General features: G+C 43.8%; 2 protein-coding genes across 2 annotated transcripts in view; both read right to left on the bottom strand.

The window, feature by feature from the left end:
* Positions 1–4,178, bottom strand: part of LOC103818710 (peroxidasin homolog) — a 42,082-nt gene extending 37,904 nt beyond the window's left edge. Inside the window, exon 1 of the mRNA XM_009093100.4 lies at positions 3,923–4,178. Within this exon, the coding sequence (XP_009091348.3) occupies positions 3,923–4,086 (164 nt within the window). The 5' untranslated portion in view covers positions 4,087–4,178. The remainder of the gene's footprint in view (positions 1–3,922) is intronic.
* A 2,529-nt stretch (positions 4,179–6,707) lies between these two features.
* PCMTD2 (protein-L-isoaspartate (D-aspartate) O-methyltransferase domain containing 2) lies at positions 6,708–19,675 on the bottom strand. Its single transcript, XM_009093098.4, has 6 exons — positions 19,481–19,675; positions 16,769–17,097; positions 15,430–15,532; positions 13,485–13,656; positions 12,532–12,655; positions 6,708–11,011 (listed from the first exon to the last, which is right to left on the bottom strand). Exons 2-6 carry the CDS (start codon positions 17,073–17,075, stop codon positions 10,626–10,628), a joined length of 1,092 nt encoding a protein of 363 aa, XP_009091346.2. The 5' UTR covers positions 17,076–17,097; positions 19,481–19,675; the 3' UTR covers positions 6,708–10,625.
* Positions 19,676–20,821: the final 1,146 nt, after the last annotated feature.

Here is a 20,821-nt window from a genome sequence, read left to right as displayed (position 1 = left end):
AAGTAAAATAAACACTTTAATATTGAGTCTCATGTAGCTTAAGTGTCAGTCTTCCATTTTTTTATGAGACTGGTAAAGTTCTTACCCAGAATACACATTCTTTCACCAAAAAAATACTGACTTCTCCTGAAAGAGAACAGGAAAGAGTCCTGGTATCCCTACAGGGAGAGGGATGTGGTGAGGGCAACAAAAAGACAAATACTCAAGTGGGAACCAGATGCTGAAGCATTGGGAAGTTCAGTAAAAGCAGAATTTTAAACACTTAAGGTAGCTACAATCACAAGACTTAGGATGCTTCCATCAAAAGATGCTGGAACGTTTCTAGAAGGAAAATATATTTGAAATACCTTCCCTTCCCATTTTCCTGCCAATGAAGAGATTTCTAAAAATAGAACATAAAGTTATTGGTCACCTCTAGAAGGTTTAACAAGGACTAAATACAACAGTGAAAGAAGTCAGAAGGAGGTTCTACCTGGCACATGCAGAATGTGTGGGTGTGCATTTAATGGCTGTATATATTATCACACACAGAGGAAATGAGTAATCCCTTCTTCAACCCAAAACACAGGACAGAGACCACAAACTGAGCAGCATTTCCAAGAACTCATTTGCTCAGTAAACCTTTCCCCAACAAATGTATAAAATTCCTTCTCAAAATGTGCTTATTAATAGACTAAGAGAGCTACACCCTGTCCTACTCCAGCCTTCCTCCTGCAAGAGGAAGAGAGGAGCTGAGCAGGCACCAAAAGCAGCACAACGAGGAAGGGAAAGAAAACTTGTCCAGCTGGCCATGCTTACACTGCCCAATTAGCAAGCAGGTCTGTGAACAACTGGGTCACCTCCAGTTCATGCCAGCCATGTGTTCAGATCCCAGATCCTGCCCTGTGCCCTCAGCTATGTTTCTCCAGCAGTACTCATTCATTATGTGCCCTGCATAATGCAGAAAGAAGAATAACCCATGGATAATTGGATTGCAATCCATTAGCTGCCAGCCAGAGGGGAACTTCTTTCCATGGATTTCTTCTACTCATGTCCACACATTTCGAAGTTTATTGTTTTAAATGTCACACTGCAGAACAAATGGCTGCGAAGGTTAAAGACCTATTGAAATTTTCAGAGTGTATGTTCCACAGCTGTTCTCTTCCTTGGGCTGCTGGCTAGAAGAACTGCCTGAATCCCAGCAGTAACCAGCAGATCACATCTGGATAATTGTGTTCCAATTGAACAGACACCAGCCAAAATACGTTTGCAGTTCTACACCATGAATTTTTATGGCTTATCTGTACACGTGTAGTTGTTCCTGCCATCCCATTCTCTGCTCGGGATGAAGCGAGCACTCTCCATCACCAAAGATAAATAGTCTACTGCTAAAACCAGACTTTGGGCCAGATCCTCAGCTGTACCCAGCTGGGATTGGGAAGGGAGGAGGGAAATGGCGACCCAAGAGGAGCCAGTAACAGCTCATCAATCCTGGAGCTGGTTCCATGCCAACCCCAGCATCGCTCAGGGAAGGCGATGGGCGGCGCCGAGTGCCGCCAGCTGGCTGCAGCCCCAGGGGCCATCTGCCAATGGTGAAGCACAGCCTGTGCCAGCTAGGAGACTTCCCCACTCTTCCAGGATTCTTAGAGAGGGTGGCACGGAGTCACGGAGGTCAGAAAGTCCCAAACTCCCAACTTCAAAGCAAACTCCATCTGGAAACTGCAGCTGTTCTTCGAGGGAACTGAGCTGGAGCCTGGGATCGGTGTTTGGAGCTGCAGTCACAGACTCAGCCCTGTTCACACCAAAGATTAACTGTGGAAAATATCCCAATCCCACATTTTCTGCTCAGAATAACTCCATGATCAAGACTATTCTCGCTATAATTCCAAATGTTCAGTCTGACACAAGGGTTCTCCCAGGAGAAACACGAACCTACCAAAAAGCTGGAGGAGTCAGGGCTTGGTTAAGAAGCATTCCTTGATCTTCCACAATTCAAAAAATGTCTAATTACTCCAATGCTATTTATAACAGATACAAATGGGATACTGGCTGGGAAAGGCATTTGCATACATTTGATCTTCAAGATAGCCAGACAGCCAGGATTTTTCCTTGCCACACAAAGGCCCATGATCTGCCAACAGAGAGCACTCACCAGGCTCATCTCTCTTTATGTCTATGATCACCAATATGTGGTTTGCTTATAATGATACAGAGAGTAGTAAAAGGGGATAAAATGGATAAATCACCTTAAAAAATACTGGTTCATGAAGAGTCATCTTCCTTTGCAATATTGCAATTTTTATATCTCACACCCATACTATTTCTTTAATGTTTTAAAAGCCAGTTTCCCATTCAAGGTGGTGCAGAGAATGAAGTGTGCTGCTGCCAGAAGGAGCACACCATTCCAGAACTGGGATAGAGTTGATGACACAATAAACTTCCCTCCCTCTGCACTCCACAGATCTCTAGCAGAAACTCACTCAGGCTCCAGTGTGACAGCAAACGTTGCCTCATTGCAAACAGAGAACAGGAATTAAGCTTCAGTAATCTCAGAAATACCTCAGTTCAGCCAATGGAACAAACCTTTCCCTCAATAAAATCTAGGTTTAAACTAGGAGGAACAAGTTACTTTGCTAAAATCATTGTCAGGGTACTTTAAATATTTTAATATTTCAAGATGCAGGGGAATAAGGGGGAGAAAAAGGTTGGTAAGAGTGTGAAGAGTCAGATGCTACAAGTCACTGTAAGAGCACATAAACACTGCCCAGTGAGCAAGTACTGAGCAGGGTCACACTGTAAATAATCTTTCCAGCACCAGCCCAGGCAGTGAGAAAGCTTTGGCAGCTGTAGCAAGTGTGGAGCTCATCCTGTGGGCCACCAATGCAAGAACCTCTGTGGTCTGCACCCAGCACAGCAGACCTGGATGGCAGCAGCCCAATGCCAGCATCTTGCCCACAGCAGGCTCCTCTGGCTGCCAGCAGAGAAAGTACATTAGCAATATCAGTGAGATGTTCATGGGAGAAATTCTGGCATGGATGTGCCAGCTGAGATAAAAGTGAGCTTGTTACAAGCAAAAAACTGATCAAACTCATGCTGGAAAAGTTTTGCAGCAGGCAGCAGTTTAAGGAGGATGAGCATGAAGATTCATTTTTGACAAGTCTTTCCTACTACTTACAAAAAAAAATGTCATCCAAGACAAGGGATCAGATAAGAGTAGCACGAAGGGAAGGATTTTGTCACGTGTCACTGCATCTTAAAGCCACCTTTAAATTTAGGATTAGTTTAGAGACACAGGGAAGTGCTCTTCTGCACCTATCAGTAAGAGCTCTTTAGAAGCCTCCAAGAATTCAATGTCCTTTTCCTCTGCCTTCCCTGTTTGAATGGATTCAGCCATCAGCTCCCTCATCTTATTTCTCAAGTAATCTGTGAGTTACCACAGCTGTTACTTTCCAAATAAGCCTTGGCTTTGATTTGAACAGTTCAAGTAGAAAGTGGAAAACCAGTACTTAGAAATTCAGTACTGAAATGGTGTTGTATATATAAGGGAAGTGTTCGTGTCACTGGAGACAAAAGCCTGAGCTGCTCTATTTCCTCTCTCCCCTACACCCATACACAAAGCCTTCTAAAATGCAAACTGTGTTCCTTTTCCATAAACTCAGTTTAACATTTGTGACCTTTGATTCTCCAAAACTGTCTTCCAGCGCTTGCTTGGAATTTCTCTCATTAAATTTTTCAATTCCCTTGATTGTCCCATTAGCAAATAACTGATGCCAGAAGCAGCAGTTTCTGTTTTGTGTTTTAAAAGGACGAAACAGTTCTTGAGGCTGATAATTCTGCAGGGGGGAAAAGAAGACAAAAAGTACGCCTTTGGCCTGGACTTTTTTTTTTTTTCTTCTAAAGACCATGCAGGTAAGAAAGGGAGGAAAATGAAGTGGTTACTCACAGAATGTTTGTCTGGGGCGGGACCTCGGGGATGGTTTCCAACATCAGATGCATGCATCTCACTGTAGTCCTGAAGCACAGGCAGCGGCTGGGGCAGGAGCAGGAGAAACCAGGCAGCAGGAGAAAACACAAAAAGCCTCCAAGAACTGAAGGTTTGATCAGCATGGTGTTTGCTGGAGCGTATTTGCCTCAATTCTGAGCTGCAGGGAGCTGACAAAAAAAGTTTCCCAGCCCTGAGGTCCAGGAGGAGGGGACTCATCAGCATGTGTTTGCAATTAAATTAAGGCAGTTAGACAGTCCAACCGCCCACCCTCTCTGCCATTCTGCACATCACCGGAGATCGCACTGTCCCCACCCCTCTCTGATTGTGGCGCTGAAATACAAACTCTTCCTTTGGATCTGTTTTTGCCTTGTTGCTTCTTTTAAACAGCAAGTTAACTCCTCACCTTCTCCTCAGGCACCTGTCTGAAAGCACAGTGCACCTCCATGGACAGCAACCAAAAAATAACCTCGTGGTCCAGGGCTGAGCTGGGATGCAAAAGATCCAGGGCCAAGGTTTTTTATGTCAATTTTTTTTTTTTTCCCTAGCACAGTCTGCAAAATAGAGTCTTATCTAACAGCCTGTCAAATGCATGGTGCTGTAAGACTTTCAGGATAGAGGCTGTCTCCTGTTACATGTAGTTACAAGATCAAGCAAAAATATGCCTCCAACCATTGAGTGGGCATGGGATGTAACAGATAAGGCATTTTAAAAGGGAGATCACTAACAGAGATAAATAACCTGCAAATAAAGACAAAACCCCATCCTGGCATCTGTAAAGACTCTCAGGCAGAGTAAAAGCTGATTCATTTCAAAGGTCTTTGACCAAGTATAATTTCTTTTAAAAAGGATGTCATTTGGAAAGATGTTTTTGAGAAATTCAAGGCAACTGAGGGGTGAAGAGGGATTAAATATATGAAATCAGCTGAGTTTGAACTGTAGGGAATGCAGTCCTCCATTGGTTTCTCCCCACTGGAAGATAAAATTGACATGCAAAAGGCAAGAGTTGTTTCCAGTTAAATTAATCACCTTTATGAAGACGCTACAGTAAAAACAGCTAATCTTTAGGTTTCAAGCTATTACTACACAATATCCTAAATATATGGGTTGAGCACAAGGGAGGTATTGACATACATTAGGATTTTTATTGAAGAATTTCGAACACAGCACCATCCCACATAAACTGCAGGTCAAATGAAAGCTTCCCATCAACCTGCACATCTGCTTTGTACTGTACACTACAAAATAATTAATGTGGCAAAGAAGACAAGAGTGACATTTAAACCTCCCAGTCAGATTCTCCGTCAGATGAGCATTTGGGGAGAGCCCTGGGTTTGGGGTTTCACCTAAAATTTCATGCCATGGAAGGTAAAACATGTTTTGGTTTGCCCAGCTATAAAAAAGAATTATCCTGCGGGCTTTCTTCACTTAGCCCTCGGGCTGTTTGTTTGTCCTGCCACCACTCGGAAATCTAAGCAAGTTCACTGAACTCATGGTTTTGGGCAGAGTGTCCTCTAGCGGCCACCCAACCCAACCCAACCCAACCCAGGCCAACCCTGCTCACAAATAAAACCCAGGTTATAAAAAGCCAAATTATCATTTTCAGCCTTCATACAACAACTGGCAGCTGAAAACAAACTGCTCTGGTGAATGGAACAGCTTTTAATTCTGGGGGCATTGAGTGCTTTAAAAGCACATCCTCCATGTGCATCAGGCACCACGCGTTATGTGAAAATCCTCATGACTGAAGTTCTCTGATGTTCTCCTTCCAGCCTCACTGCTCCCCACATTATCTCCTTCCAAAGCCCACTGGACTCTGCTAGGACAGGGTAGCACAGCTGGTAGGAGCTGTTCTGCAAAGCTGGGAAGAGAAACAAAAACGCTCTCTCCAAACCACATGTCAGTTATTTTGGAGCCATCCTTTCCCCTAGCACATCTGGCCACTTTGCAAATACAAGGCTTTTGCTTTCTGCCTCTGTGGTGCATAAACTCTGAGTTCTAAACTAACCCTCTGCAACAACAACAACAACAAAAAATCCCTTTTTATTTGTATTGCAAAGAGGAGAGCTGGGCCAGGGCTCAGTCCCATTTCTGTGGGATGAGTCCTGTCTGTGGAATTGCATTTCAAAGTCTGGCTGTGCTGTGGGAGAGCAGCTTTGGGGGTAGATTGAAGGGCATTTGCCCACTGCTTTGTAGGAATGGGATCTTGAGCCAAGCCAGCAGAGTTAACAGAAAGTGGGGAATCGTTTCAGTGCAAGGCAAGTTCTGCAACCCACACATCTGAGCAGCAGATCTTTACTTATCTCCTGCCTTGCTCATCTTCCCTCGTGATAAAGTGTATGTTGGTGAGGGTTAAGGAACACCAGCAACCCCAGGCCCCTTAATCACATAATAATTTGTCTTGTTTTCCATCAATGCGACAAATTCCTTAAAAAGGAGTGAGCATCTCTAAGCAAGAACCAAAACTTGTCTCCTGAACAGCAGGAACGATGTCAACACTTGGATCCCATGCTCCAGCATTTCCAGCCTCTGCTACATGGGCTTTTCACACCTGTAGAAATCAAGAAAGTCAGGGGTGTTCCCTCAGGTGGGCTTTTTTCCCCTTCATCCTTTGTAATTTTTATTTTTAACTCTCCCTTCTGTCTCTATTTCTTCAGCAGAAAGATTTCCCTCAGGGGACCTGTCCCCTCTCTACACCCCAGGGAACTGTGATGTTCTGTGTTTTACAATGAAGTGAACATAAACATCATCTGACACATTTAATTTCCTCAATACCATTTGTATGACACATCCATGGCTTTGAAAAGCAGAAAAGGATTTTCTTTCAGCACGCATCACGTGAAGGAAAATATTAACGTTGAACTAATCTCCGGTTATAGCTAGGAAAAGGACATTTATCATACACACAGATGACAGGAAGAAACACACAGACAGGCAATTATCATATGGAATAAAGGTTAACAGATTCATTTAATTAGCAGCAGCTGTATTTGCTATTATGATCAGATTCCTAGCACAGCTGAAACCAAAATATTGTTCTCAATACTGGAGAAATGAAGGCCTTGAACACCCGCTCTTAAAAATCGACGTTAATTAAACACTCAGAGCCCAGGGGACAAGAGGGGAGCTGTAGTTCAGAATGCACAGAACAAACTCCTGACTCCTTTGGCTTAGGCAACTCCTTGAAGTACAGAAATGGATGAAATCACCTTTTGGTATCTGCTTACAGGTCAAACAGCCAGGGAACTAAGTCCACTCTTTACCCACTCTGACACATTAAATCTACATCAGTGCTGTGTGTGCTGATCCCAAAATTTGTCCTGCACAGCTGCATTACCTCAAGGTTTGGAACTCATCTTCTGGGCACGTTTGAGAGAATGCATTTTGAGTTCATCTAAAACAATGCACCTGCATTGTTAACAATGCACCTGCATTGTTATTGTTAAGCATTTTTTCTGCTGTTTTTGTGTCTTGACCTCCAATACAGAAATAGGCACTCACCTACAAAGTATTCTAATCACAATATAATGCAAAGCCATGTTAAGAAGGCTAAAAAGTTTTTACTGAATTTATTGATACAGAAACACTTATTAATAAAGTTTAAATTGCATAACACTTCTGCATGCCTCAGGCCAACTGAACTCTAGTTTCTATACAGATTTTCAGCTTACACACTCATGACTAAAGCAGCTTGAAATTCAGTTCTCTTTGCAAATTTGCTGCAGGATCAAAACCTAAAAGGAGCCACATACAAAAAAAAAAAGTGACGACTACTGAGAACACAAAAGGAAACAAAGCAGGTACAATTCCTGGACAGCTCACAGATCCACACAAACCCAGCTCTGCCTCCATCCCTCTGCTAGAAATGCCTACAAAACTACAGTGCAAGTGCTTGTGCACAGGGAAAATGTATTTACAATTCCCCTTTATTTACAGGCTATAAGCAATACTATTTCACAGTTATATAATACATAGAATTTCTACTATCTGTTTAGATCTGTGGGGATTTTTTGGACAAGAGGACAATTTGACAACCTAGAACACACACTTCCTGTATATATATAGATATATATATTTATTTGTTCAACCTTATCCAGGAAAAAATAGCAGTATTTATGCATCTTATAGAAAGCTACAAAAATCTAGCAAATGTAATAAAAAAGGCAAATCTGGTGAAAAAATCTGATAAATACCTTTTACAACTGGGGCTGGGATGGGAATAAAAACCAAACTAGGGATAAATGAAAGATAATCCTCCCTCAACTGGTCAGCTTTAACAGAAGCTCTGCAAGGCTTACTAACAGGAACCTGAAGTTTAATGTAATTTTTAAAGGGATTTCTTTAAAAGTGTTATGATTAAACTGAAGGATGACCTGGTAGCCAAAAGCAGGCACCCAGGACTATGGAGGGGCATGGAAATTGTGCCACAATCCAGAAAGGCACATACCTGGCATGACACCCATGAAACAGACTTTTCCAACAAATAAGAGGCCACAGCCTGTAGGGAAGCACTGAGAATAACTGCACACAGATTCTATTAACCCTCTATTTACCACCATATTCAGGATTTGCATTTGTAGAAAGAAATTCATGGGAGTTGCCAGAATTCAACGATGGTGACGTGCACCTTTACAGGAAACATCAGCTCAGTGACCACAGAACTGCCCCACTGCAAACAAAGAAATCAAAATCCAAGGGAGCAAGATAACTTGGGGTACCATTGAGACCAGAAGTGGAGACAAGAAACCAGAGGCAAAACCCAGCCCATGACTGTGTTACATGCCAGCAGCCACATGATACAGGATTATCAGACAATATTCCCAAGGAAAGTTCTCCATTTCAGGCTTACAAATATATGTAACTCATTCATTTTTCAAAGCCACACAGAACTTTGAAACTATTTTTCATGAAGCAAGTTCTGCAACTCAGGACCATTTGGCAATACAGTCTTCATTCATTCCTCCTCAGAAAATGAGGAGACAGCAGACATAAAAAACCCAAAAGATATCAAAGTGATACCAACTTAAGTGCTTCTGATGGGCCAATGCCTTAACACAGCTTCATTACCTACTGAGAGAGAGCTTTTCATGCCCCCCAGCTTTAGGACTGTTTCACACAGACTCCAAGCTTTCTTTCCAGCCTTTACCAGTTCAGGTACATTTCCCAAACAGGCTGAACCAAGTAAACCTCTTCTAAACCTCTTCTAAACAGTATTTTATCATCCATTTTATCATCCACAGACATTGTGGACTCCCCATTCCTGGAACTGCCCAAGGCCAGGTTGGGTGGGGCTGGCAGCAACCTGGCCTAGTGGAAGGTGCCCCTGGACATGGCAGGGGCTGGAATAAGACTATATTTAAGGTCTCTTCCAACCCAAACCATTCTGTGATCCTATGATTCCATGGCATCCCCTTCCATCACCATGACAGAGAGTTTTGGGAATAAAAATTACAGCTCACATCCACAGAACTGCAGAGTGATGAGTCTTTCCATATGAACCTGTTAAAATTTTTACTTCATTGCTGCAGGAATAAAATCTCCTACCCAGCTGAGCAGCTCCACTCCACTGTGGAACACTTGTGAACAAGTTGCATTCTGGCCACCTTGCACAGCAGGGGCACACACACAGAACACCTGAGAACTGCATCAGTTTGGCTCTCTAGGCTGCTCTCAGGTTCTGCAGACCCTCCACAAAACTCTGTTTGGCTGATTTATTCCTCAGGCTGGTGCTCTGCACCTCACTCTGCTCAGCCCAGATGATCTGAGTTATCTCACATGACAGCAAAACCCACAGATACTGCTTTCAGCTTGCACAAACTCACTGCTTTGCAGCTCTTCTCTACCCTTTTCCCCACTCAGAATTACTCTGTAAACATTTTCAGAGACAGAAGTCCCAACCCTACCTTGCATCCTGTCAAAGTTAAACAGCTTTGCAATTCCTCACTTGCCTCCATCTCTTTGAAAGAACCACAAAAACCTAACAACTTGTTCTCTAGAACAGGGGTTTTCCATTTAAAAAACAGTATTTTGTAAAACACTTTTTACTGAAAAATTATATATAATTTATAAGCAAAGCAGACCAACCAAAGGGGAGCTGATGCTTTCCTTCTCATTCAAAACCTGGATGCCACAAGGGTAATGCCAAAAATTCTTTCCTTTCTGTAAAGGTTGTGCTTTTCAGATTACTGGAAGAAACATGATCTGCCAGGTCAGGTTTTACCTAATTATCTTCATCCTCCATTAAACACACACCATGGCAAATACATGACAGGTTTAGTGGGAGAGAGCACAGACAGGAAAGGTCTTTGGGGAGCTGCTCAGGAGTTTTTCCCAACTGATATTCGGTAGAGCAGCCATGAGATTTTTAGCAATATCTCCTGCAGTTAGTTTTGAGGGAATTAAATCCTCCTTTCCATAAGCAGCTGAGCATTTCACCAACTTGCTTCCTAAGGAATCCCTGCTGTAGAGTAAAACTATAGCACACAACTGAGAAGAAAGAAAGAACTCAAAAAAGCTATAATGTCAAAGTTTACAGCAGCCACATTCCCCAGCCAGCCTACTGCCTCGGGTGTCACAATGGCAGGCAAGCAAGTGGGACACATTTGTCAAGCCCTAAGGAATACTTTATTCTCTGCCTACTTCCCACTTCCTAAAAGAAGAAAAACTACTTTTCCCTGTAATAAAGCAAGTAATACTTCAAGGGATCGGGCAACGGCAGGCTCAAGACCTTTTCTCTCAAAAAGTTTACAGGAGGGTCTGACTTTAGTTCAGAGGGTTTGGATTCCTCCTCCTCCTCCAGCCTCTCCTCCTCCATGTCCTCACAGTTGTTGTTGTCGTCGGAGGGGCTGGAGATGCGGCTGGCGAACACCTCCTTGTCCAGGAACACGATGGTCTCCATGCGCCGGCGCCGCAGCCGCCTCCTCTTGAACCTGGGTGGGCTCTTGAGGCCATCCCCAGCCCTGCCCAGGGCCTCCTGGTGGATGATCTTCTTGATGGTGCCTCGGATGGCGATGCGAGCCAGGTCCTGCAGGCTGCGAACGGCCACAGGCGCTGCAAGCGAACAAAACCTGTGAGCGCAGAGGGAGAAACTTCCCCCAGAGGTACTCCTAGGAAAGTTCTGTTTGCTCAGATTAAATCAGGCCATTTGAATTCCCTGCTGGGATTACACAAACAGCTCTATTCAGCTCCTGTCAACTCGGATAAACTGTGTTGCAACTTTCTGATCGAAATTTAATTGTGCGTTTCTCTCATTAAAATATTTCCTGCCTTGATTTCGAGTTCTCAATTATTCTAAGATGCACATCTTAAATATTGTTTGAATGCATTCTTAGTGGTGGGAGCTGTGATCGTTTCATGGCTTAGAATCAGGTATTTTCCTCTGGTAGATAACTAAACCTGAAGTCTGTTTAATTCTTCCATAAAATGATTTTTCTATTGTTCAGTTCCTTCAGCTCTGCCAAGTTCTGCACTTATAAAACACAAGTACTATTTATGCTCTTCAGAAACTGCTTCAGACTTAGTGAGTGAAGACAGGCTGGAAACCATTTTGTAGAAGTAATTATAGCAACATCACAGTAAGTTACTGTATTAAAATGCCTCCCACATTAATGGCTTGGAAGACTATTCTGTCTTCTGCATTTTTTTGCTGCCAGCTTAGAAATGCAGCAAAAAATTTAAAAAATGTATAGATGCACACAGATCTATGAACTAAAATGAATTAAAACTGACACAAAAAGTCCCTGTCCTCTGCCAACAAGTGAGCCTGGAACCTGAACGAAAAAATGAGAAAATAACTACATATAATTCATGGGCAGGTCTTACTACAAAGTGCGAACATGCTGAAACAGGCACTTTTATTGGACTTCCTAGCATGCTGTAGACTGTTTCCTGAGATCCTCTCATGCAGACACCTTTCCAGGTTAAGACCAAAGCCTGACTAATCTCTTTATGAAAGCACCTCTGTCTTCATGTGTTCTTAAGAGGCCTCTTGACACTGAAGTCTTAATCTAAAGATTGGGGCCACTGATACAACCTCTATTTCAAACAGCTAACCAAGAACTGCACAACTTGTATCCCTCAAGCATTCCAGGTTCAGGATAATTCTGGACTGCTGAGGGTGAGGGTCTTTGAGTAAATATAACATTTGTTCACAGGTAGTGCTTGTTTATTTCCTTCTCCTTGTGGCACAGTGCCTGAGAACCATGACAGGATTCAATCATTCAGGACTGGAACAGAATGGGCAGAAACAAGGACAAAACACCCTGCAAAGTTCAGGTACAACTTCACAGGAAATAATTTGTGTTCAGAATGATGGCCCAGTGGAAAGTGTCTCTGCCCACAGCAGGGATATTGGAATTAGATGATCTTTAAGCTCCCTTCCAACCCAGGCCATTCTGTGAATCTGTGACTTAGAATTTACTTCACTCAACTCCAATGCTTGCACAAGATAGACAGCTGTTCAAAAAACAGGAATGACTTGGAGTAATTTTCTTGGAAAGGATTCCCAGGGATCTCACAGCTCAGAGCCAAGCAGAAGGAACTCCCCCAAGCTCAGGAATATCTGTACTCACGCAAGTGAACGAGCCTTGATTTTCCTGAATCTGTGTGGTTTGGCTGAATCAAAGGAGCAAAGGAAACAGCAAGAATCTTCTTGGTCTCCCAGGCAGAAGGACCAGTCCGAGTGATCTTAGTCAACTGAAGCAAAACAAGGAGATTATTGTCCATTGTGGGAACTACAGTGAGATTTTTGAACAAAAAAAATGAACAAATTACTTTTCTGCCTGGACAAGTTGAAGTACTGGAAGCTGCAACAGTAAAAGGGGATGAGAAACAACACTGGTTTTTTGAAAAGAAATTGGGAACTCCTTGCAGGACTAGCCCCAAGTAACTTCATCTATTCCAAGAGAGCATGGGCACTGGTAATTTGGGTCACTCTGCTTGCCCAGATCTTCCTCCAGGCTGGACCAGAGCAGCTGTGTCTGACCTCTGGGAAAACTCCTGAGTCACCACAAGCACTCGCTCCTGTAAAGGTCACAGATCAAATCTCCTACCCTAGCCCACTGCCTTTTACTGGGAAGAAACCCTGCACCCTGCTCCTCTCATGTTCCCTGACAGTGGTAAAAGGTCAGGCCCTTGACCCACATTTTACTAACAGAATCCACTGACACTTCTAAATAGAGACATCCTGCACACCCTTTCAAGAGCCAGTCAGGGAGAAAAAAGTTGAGTTTTGCCATTAAGCACAACACTAAATTATATAATTAAACAAAGCTTTGCTCACATTTTCTGCAGTGTGGAAGTAAAATTGCAATTAACAAAAGATTGTAATATATGCAAGACCACAAAACTGCAATTTTTTTTAAATATTAGGAATGTGCAGAGATCAATTTTAAGTGCACTGGTGAAAACCAATGCACTTAATTCTTTCTTCAGCCTGCTACAAGGGCAAGATAAAGGAACAGCTACTGACTAAACCAAGATCAGAATTAAGAATAACTGAAATATGAGTAAAAAGACACTCAACCTTCTCTTCTAGAGGCATGACAAGGATTCCCCCAACTTTCAACAGGCTCTTCATGTAGTCCTCGTGCTCCTTCTGGACTCCAGCACCACAGTAAACACGGTCATACTGAGTGCAGTCTGGAGAAATCTCTAAACAATTGCCAATGACAAAGGATGGCTCACAAAATTCAAACCTGAAAGTGAAAAAGACTTGTATTAGACAAGAATAAAATGATTTATCAAAATAAATTATTTTTACAATTCTGGAAAAACTGAACTATAGAAAAAACTGGAAAAAACCCCACATGGCATGCAGGGTTCTCCTCCAAAGCCCATCTATTCTAGACATTATTGTAACAGACCACAGCTAGAAGTCTCAAAACAACAGAAAAATGAGGTCAGAATTCATGGATTAAAATCTCCAAAGGATAAGGATGCATAATTTCATATTTGAGCTGCAGGTAACTCTTCAGAACAAGCTATTTTTAGTCACCTGATGCTGACTCAGTTATAAAATGCAAATACAAATACTAGACCTGTGCTTCCAAATGTCAAAGTCTTTTAAGGACTGCACCTGTGTTTATTTTTGCATTTTCAAAAGCTTTTAACTGGTTTTCAGACGTGGGGAATTACCACCTGATGATACAGAAGTAAGCTGTGCTGAAGCCAATGACAGTTTTCCCATCAGCTTCAAAAGAATTGTGTTTTCACCCTCCATAAAAGACTTTTTCCCTGCAGTATTTCTGACTTGGTTTAAAAGAAAAATGAGTGATTCTCTGATGCCTCTGGTTTTCTTACAAGCTCCAAAACTGCCTAAGTTTTAAGCCCTATGTTTAAAGGCTGATTTTGGTAGAAGTTGTTCAACACATCCATTATTTTACTGGTATCTTGAGTGGCAGCTCAACACAGCACCTATTTATTCCTAATGCTTCCTGGAGCTTTCTGGGTTTGCAAAGAGGGCTGGACATTCAGAGCAGCCAGAGAACAGTTCCTGCACATACTGTTCCAGGAGCACAACCCAGCAGACATCTCTCAGCAAAGCCAATTTTCCAGGCATGGTAATTTCTGAATTCAGCTTGCTTTTGCTCCATTGCTATATTTGTCTGGACAGAGAAGAAAGTCTTCCTTAAAAAAACTCCTCAAACAACAGCAACATGACTGAAAAAAGTTTCTGGGGCTTTCTGTTGAGCCCCAGAAACTTTCAGTCTTCTGCCAACATGCAGAAAATACAACCCCCTCCTCAGCAGCTTCCGAGGGCTGCAGGAACAGCAAAAGGCTGAGTAGCCTAAAACCCTGCATGCCATGATTTTCATTTTCTTCCTCCCAGGAGAGGAGGATATAGGTATTCACAGATGCATTGCTTCCCTGTTTGAACAAACTGTGAAACAGATCCAAAAATGTGACAGCCACAACTTTTATTGCTGAGGTTACTATTGGCAATGGTTATCTAGCTGGGAAGTTATTACTTGTGACAGCAGCAGAATGGAGGGTCTAAGGAAGAACATAAATCAAATCCTAGGCAGTTTTAGTACCAACTTAATCATCATAAAACTACCTTCATATTTTAAAATGCCATTTTTCCTTCTTCTCAGATAAAACATATTAGGCCACTACAAAAACCAGTTCATAATTTCATCACTATGCAGGCTCTCAGATCACAGGCACAACTAAGTATTGCTACTTGCAAGTTTTAAGGTGTTACTTCAAGTGCATTTAAAAATAAACAAACTTCCTCAGCTCCCTCTAAGCCCTGCAACATCAGCACTGCTATTAAAAACTCTGCAAACATTTCTGAAACTCCCCCCGACACACTCAGCCTTCGAAGGTCACACATTGCAGCTCAGCAAGCCTAAGGAGCCTGAATCCTCAGATTACCCTGAATCCAGAGGGGCCACATGGGAGCAAGAACTGCCCTGAGTAAAGCCAAAAGCACAAAATTAATCCCAACAGGCATTTTAAATTCTTACTTGTCAAAGCTGTCGCTTGTTTTAATGAAAAAGTCCAATTTCTGCTTGGCGTACTCAATCACGTCAGAGTGAAGCTCCACACCGTGGTTAACCCCAAAAGGACCTGCAAGGGCAGAACATCAGGGGATGGCAACAGCAACAATACAAAATCCAGCAGGATTAACACACTTTGGGTTCCTTCCTCCAGCAGATTGTTCCATGAGTGTCAGAGTTGGTGTTTGTGTGGGGTCAGCTCTCTCACTGCTACAATGGGATTTGCAACCCTATACCCGCAATTTCTGGCAGAAATTGAGCCTCTTGTGCACAGCTGATTCTGAATCATTTGCTCTTAACTGTGAAGGAAACTTCTCTATAGGAGGGAGACACTGATGCCATTGCTGTGAAAATGACTACCTGGAATAAAATCCCAATGGCCTGCATGTTTTAGCACATCCATGTTATTTTTGCACCCCCTTCCTAAAAATCTCTGCAATTAACCAGGAACCAATCATTACACACTGTACCTCAATTAACAGCAAAAACAAACTGGAAAATACAAAAGTTGCTCAGCACTCATGCTTTTATTCAGAACTGACAGGGTAACTTTTGCAAAAAGAAAATTAAAGCCCTGGAGTTACAAATTGGTATTCTAAGTAATGTCAACAAACCTAAGAGAAAAATCACAAATGGGAAATGAGACTTTACCCTGAGAATAAACATCCCAACATTCTGGACACTCCCCGAAATTTTACCCTGTAGCCACTTGCTGTCTATCCTGGCAGCACAAATCTTACTGAAACACTGCAGGGGGAATTTAAATTGTCCAATTCCACTTGGATAATTTGCTTTGTGCCACTGGAGATGTGGTCACAAAATCAGTTCTGCTGCATTAAAGTGTTTTCCAGAGAATATTCCCATCTGTGTGTTGGGGAGTTAAGAGTCAAAAGTGGATCTCAAACATGTCTCAGACAGGGCTGTGTACACAAACCAGGCACAGAGCACTCACAGCTTTTTGTAGACTTGCTCAGTCTCAGGTTCAACTCTGCATTCCTGATCCTGACCTGGGGTCTTGCTTAAGAGGAAACAAACCCAGGTTTGTGTCCAGACCTGCATGAATCCACTACAGTCACCTTTGGAACTACATTGCTGCCTGTTCTGATCTGCCACAGAAATCTGGATCCCATCCAGTTCCAGAGAAGGCTGTGAGAATCCCGATAAATTGCCGAGCTGGATTAATGCATTCTTTACTTTCCCAGCTACCTTTTTAGCTCCATTAGTGGAGGAATACCTCATCCCCGATTTCAAAACTTGCTTTTAAAGCTCTAAGACAACCAGTTAACATGACTGAAGAAGTATTTACCCAGGATGAGTCCAACCATGGAACTCAGATAACCAGTGCCACTGCCAAGGTTCAGAAATGACAGCCCTGGTTGCAGGTCCAAAGCTTCCATCACCTCTGAGTAAATGCACGGTGCTGAGAGATGAATATTTCCATGCTTCCATGCTAAGTCCTTGTAGGCATTGTCTTTGAACTCCTCCAGGTAGTAATCTGCCCTATCAATGGCTCGGAATGCCTGTTCCACCAGCTCTGTCCTGATGTACTGGGCCTCCTTCAGGTTATCAATTAATTCATCGTTGTCTTCCCCTGCACTCACTGCACCTCCCATCTTCAGCAGCCTCCTATAAACACTGAAAGGGAAATAACAACAAAGCAAGGTGAGGTACAGAACATGCACTCCAACACTAAATTATGCTGCTGTACATGGAGTACTTTGAGAGAAATCTTTACCTACTCCAAGCTCCAGAAAAACCTCACCCCAGCACTCCCGTCCCCCATGCCAACAGTGTTAAACAAAATGCAGCAGATCTGGCATCCAGTACCTGACAACGCTGGGGAAAAAAAAAATCACAATAGGCAATTTCAATGTGCAAGGCCTGTCTTCAAACCCTCCCACCGTTTTACCAGCACATCAGCTTTTCCACTGAACCCTTTTATAGAAAGGATTATTCCAGCTCCTGCGCTTAGGGGTCATTTTTCACTGCAAGCCTAAACAACAGGGCAAGTTTGAGCTGTCAGAGCTCCTGTCACACACAAACTTTTCATCTCTGAAAGCACCTGACAAGACTAAGAAATAGGCAGAAAATCCAGAAAAATCTCAAATTGCATTTCTTTTGAACGTGCATCAGGATGTCGACTGCACAGAGGTTCAAAAAACCCAACAACACTCTGACCTGTCAGCCTTGCTTACTTTGGTAAATGCACTTTAGCAAATGCACTTTCACACAGCTCATCTCCAGAGCCTGAGCCACCACCATTAGTAAAGCACTTAATGACACAGACAGCAGCTCCACAGAGAATTCCCACTGCAGCCTACAGGTTTTAAAGGAAAACGTACAGGGGAACAAAACCACTCAAAATTAACCTGGCTTCTTCTCCCCTTCTCATATATCAAGGGAAAAAACCCTTTCCAGAAAGCACAACATGATTTTAAGCTGTTTGTTTACAATGCCTTTCCCTGCTCACAGTAATAACCACGAAGCAGCAGCTCTGGAGTTCATTCCTGGGATCAGAAGATCTGCCTACAGCGAAATTGTTGGGGTTTATTTGTTACATTCAGCCAGAGCAAATTATAAACTTTCATTTTCTGAGGAAACAAAGCAAAGCTACAGGACTCCAAGGAGATTTCACAGTTTTCAAATAACACACTGTTCTGATTACCTGTAGAGGCACATAAAACAGGATATACTTAGGCAGGGAACTCGAGCCAGTTCTTAATCCATTCATGTCTCAAACACATCAATCCAGTTCAAGACCATTAAAAACACTTGAAATAAAACGTCACCCCTCCCCTTTCCACAGTTACTCCTTCATTTTCTCTACAAAAAATGACTCTGTTTTATTACTTCACAGTGGGAACACATCAGTTTGAAGGTTCAGGTGGGTTAACGTACCAATTATTTTTTCCCCCTCCTCTGACATACACAAAACCTTACTGCATTTGCCACACAGGGCTGCCTGTATCTTTAGTCTTTTATTTAACATTCTACATTAAAATGCTTTCTTCAATAAAGATCTTGAGTCCCTTGACTTTCTTTTATATATTTTTGTTCTTAGGCTTCCTTCATTATTCCACTCTTTTTGCTATGAAAAAAAAATAAATAAAAATCTACATTTTTAGATTTAAAGCAAGAACTTGTGCCTTTAACAGTGCTCCACTTTGGATCCCAAACAAATTCCTGCTGATGTACGCAAGCCCACTGGGACAACTGGTCTGACCTGGTTTCAGCTCAGCTCCATGGACAACAAGTGCTCTTCCATGTTCCACTCCATGGAAAACAACAACAAACACAGCTGGCAGAGACATTTTCATAATGGGAGCAGGGAATATCCGCCATGAGACAGGTGTCAGTCACTTCTGAAATCATCACTTTCCCTAGACATTAACCTACTTCCAGTAAATTGCACGTTTTATAAGCACAACTTCAAAATCTTACATTCAAACTCCTCTCTTCATGTGATTCCACACCTTCGCTTCACTTGGTGGGAAATGGGAACCCACTAGGGCTTATATTTATTAAACTTTTCAAAACGAACCCCTCCCTCCGCAGCAACCCCCAGGTGCATTTTCCTCGCTTCTAAGGCAAAGCAGAGATTTCCCCAAATCTGAGCAGGGACAAAGTCCACAGGCAGAAACCCGGGCCGCTGCCCAAAACAGAGACACCAAAGGTGCCAAAACAGAGACATCAAAGATAGCAAACAGAGCAATCAAAGGTGGCAAAACAGAGACACCAAAGGTGGCTCTGCGTATTGAACCATCCCCTCGTTGCCCTCCTCCCCTCTGAGGAAAACAAACCCGAACGGGAGCCGAGCGCCCAGCCCCGGAGCACAGCACGGGAACGGGCGGCTGCAGCCCCGGCACAGCAGCACCGCTCGGGGAGGGCTCCAAACAACGCTCGAGGCACAGCACCGGGCCCGCTCGCCCCCGCAGGTCTCCAGGGCAGTCCCTGCCCCGGCACGGCACCGGGACTGGCACAGGGGAGGTTATTCCGGGATTTCAGACAAAAGCAATACCTCAACGGATGGCTCGGCTCCGTTCGGCTCGGCTCGGCTTCCTTCGGTTCGTCCCGTTTCGGTTCGCCTCGGCTCCGTTCGGTTCGGTTCGGTTCGGTTCGGCTCCGCTCGGCACAGCCCAGGCCGGCGCGCTCGGTGTAAACACTGCCCAGCTGAGCTCCGCTCGCGGCACTGCGCGTGCGCGGAGCGGACCACCACCGCGGGTGGGGGGGGGGGGGAAGGGAGCACACCACTGCTGGCGGTGGGGGGCGCAGTCTGGGCCGTACCACGCACAAGCGGCGGGGGGGGGGGGGGGGCAGGACTGTACCACGGCTGGTTCCGTGAGGGGAGTAGGGCGGATGGAGCCGTGGAGCCGGCTGAAATTGGCTCCATCAGATCCGGGAAAACTTCCAGCAGCTTCTCCCAAAAGCCACCCCACTACCTTGCCATGCACACTCAGTGTAATGTACCAGGCTGTGACTCTCGTTTTTCCCATCGCAGAGCTCCTGGGCCCATCTCCCCATCACAGGCTGGATGCATTTCCTCATTCCTGGACTCTGCCCTTCCCAAAGTTCTTGTTGCCAGCACGAGGCTTCATCTCCACAGCTGCTCCTCCACCTCACCACCAAGGCTCCATCTCCACACCTGCTCCTCCAGCTCATGGCCCAGGTGTCCCAGGCCTGGTGGCCTGCAATGGCGCTGTGACAGCACCTTGTGGGATTGGGGCATCCCGGTGATGCCTCAGGTTTTAGCTCTTATATTTTTCAGATGCTGTGCTGCTTTACTGTGTATTTCTGAGCTACATATTAGGGATAGTAAGTTCTCTTCACAGAGTGGGGAGACAAAACAATTCCTTCTCTAGCTAGAGACCAAGGACAAATGATCCAAATCTCAGGCCTGAGAACATAAACAACGTGGACTGAAGAGAAAATAACAAGCAGGATGTGACTTCATACCCTAAAGCTGTAATTGGAAAATTAATTCCAATATGCAAATGGAGCAGAACTTATAAAAGTGAGAAACCCCATGTCTGGCCGTGCATTTTGGGACCATTTTGGTCCATCTTGGGTGCAGCCTTTGCTGGGCTCTTGTGCTGCTCAAGGTGGATGCATTGAGGAGATCCTTTTAATAAATCCCTACTTTATTCTTTAATTCCATCTAGTCTCTGTTCTAGGTCAGCCTTCTCAAGGCATCCCAGGATGCAGGAGGGATGCAGGAGCTGGGGGATGCCAGTGAGCTGCTGGCACAGACACAGGAGCCAAACCTGAGTGAAGCCTGGCCACCACCAGATGTTCGGGTATCATTAGTCAGGCTTGGGAAAAAATCATGGGAACTTAGGGGGAAAAAAAATGTGCTGGGAAC

This window comes from Serinus canaria, chromosome 20 (genome assembly GCF_022539315.1).
Source record: "Serinus canaria isolate serCan28SL12 chromosome 20, serCan2020, whole genome shotgun sequence".
Lineage (NCBI taxonomy): Eukaryota > Metazoa > Chordata > Aves > Passeriformes > Fringillidae > Serinus > Serinus canaria.
Note: the sequence above shows the minus strand (reverse complement) of the source record. Positions and strands in the feature narration are given on the sequence as shown.

What these genes read in the sequence shown, in the direction of transcription:
- PCMTD2 (XM_009093098.4), bottom strand. Translation starts at nt 17,075, where the DNA reads ATGGGAGGTGCAGTGAGTGCAGGGGAAGACAACGATGAATTAATTGAT. An exon ending in ACAAGCGACAGCTTTGACAA is followed by an intron (nt 13,657 to 15,429) that starts GTAAGAATTTAA and finishes TTTCACTTTCAG; the next exon opens with GTTTGAATTTTGTGAGCCAT. An exon ending in TCATGCCTCTAGAAGAGAAG is followed by an intron (nt 12,656 to 13,484) that starts GTTGAGTGTCTT and finishes GTTTTGCTTCAG; the next exon opens with TTGACTAAGATCACTCGGAC.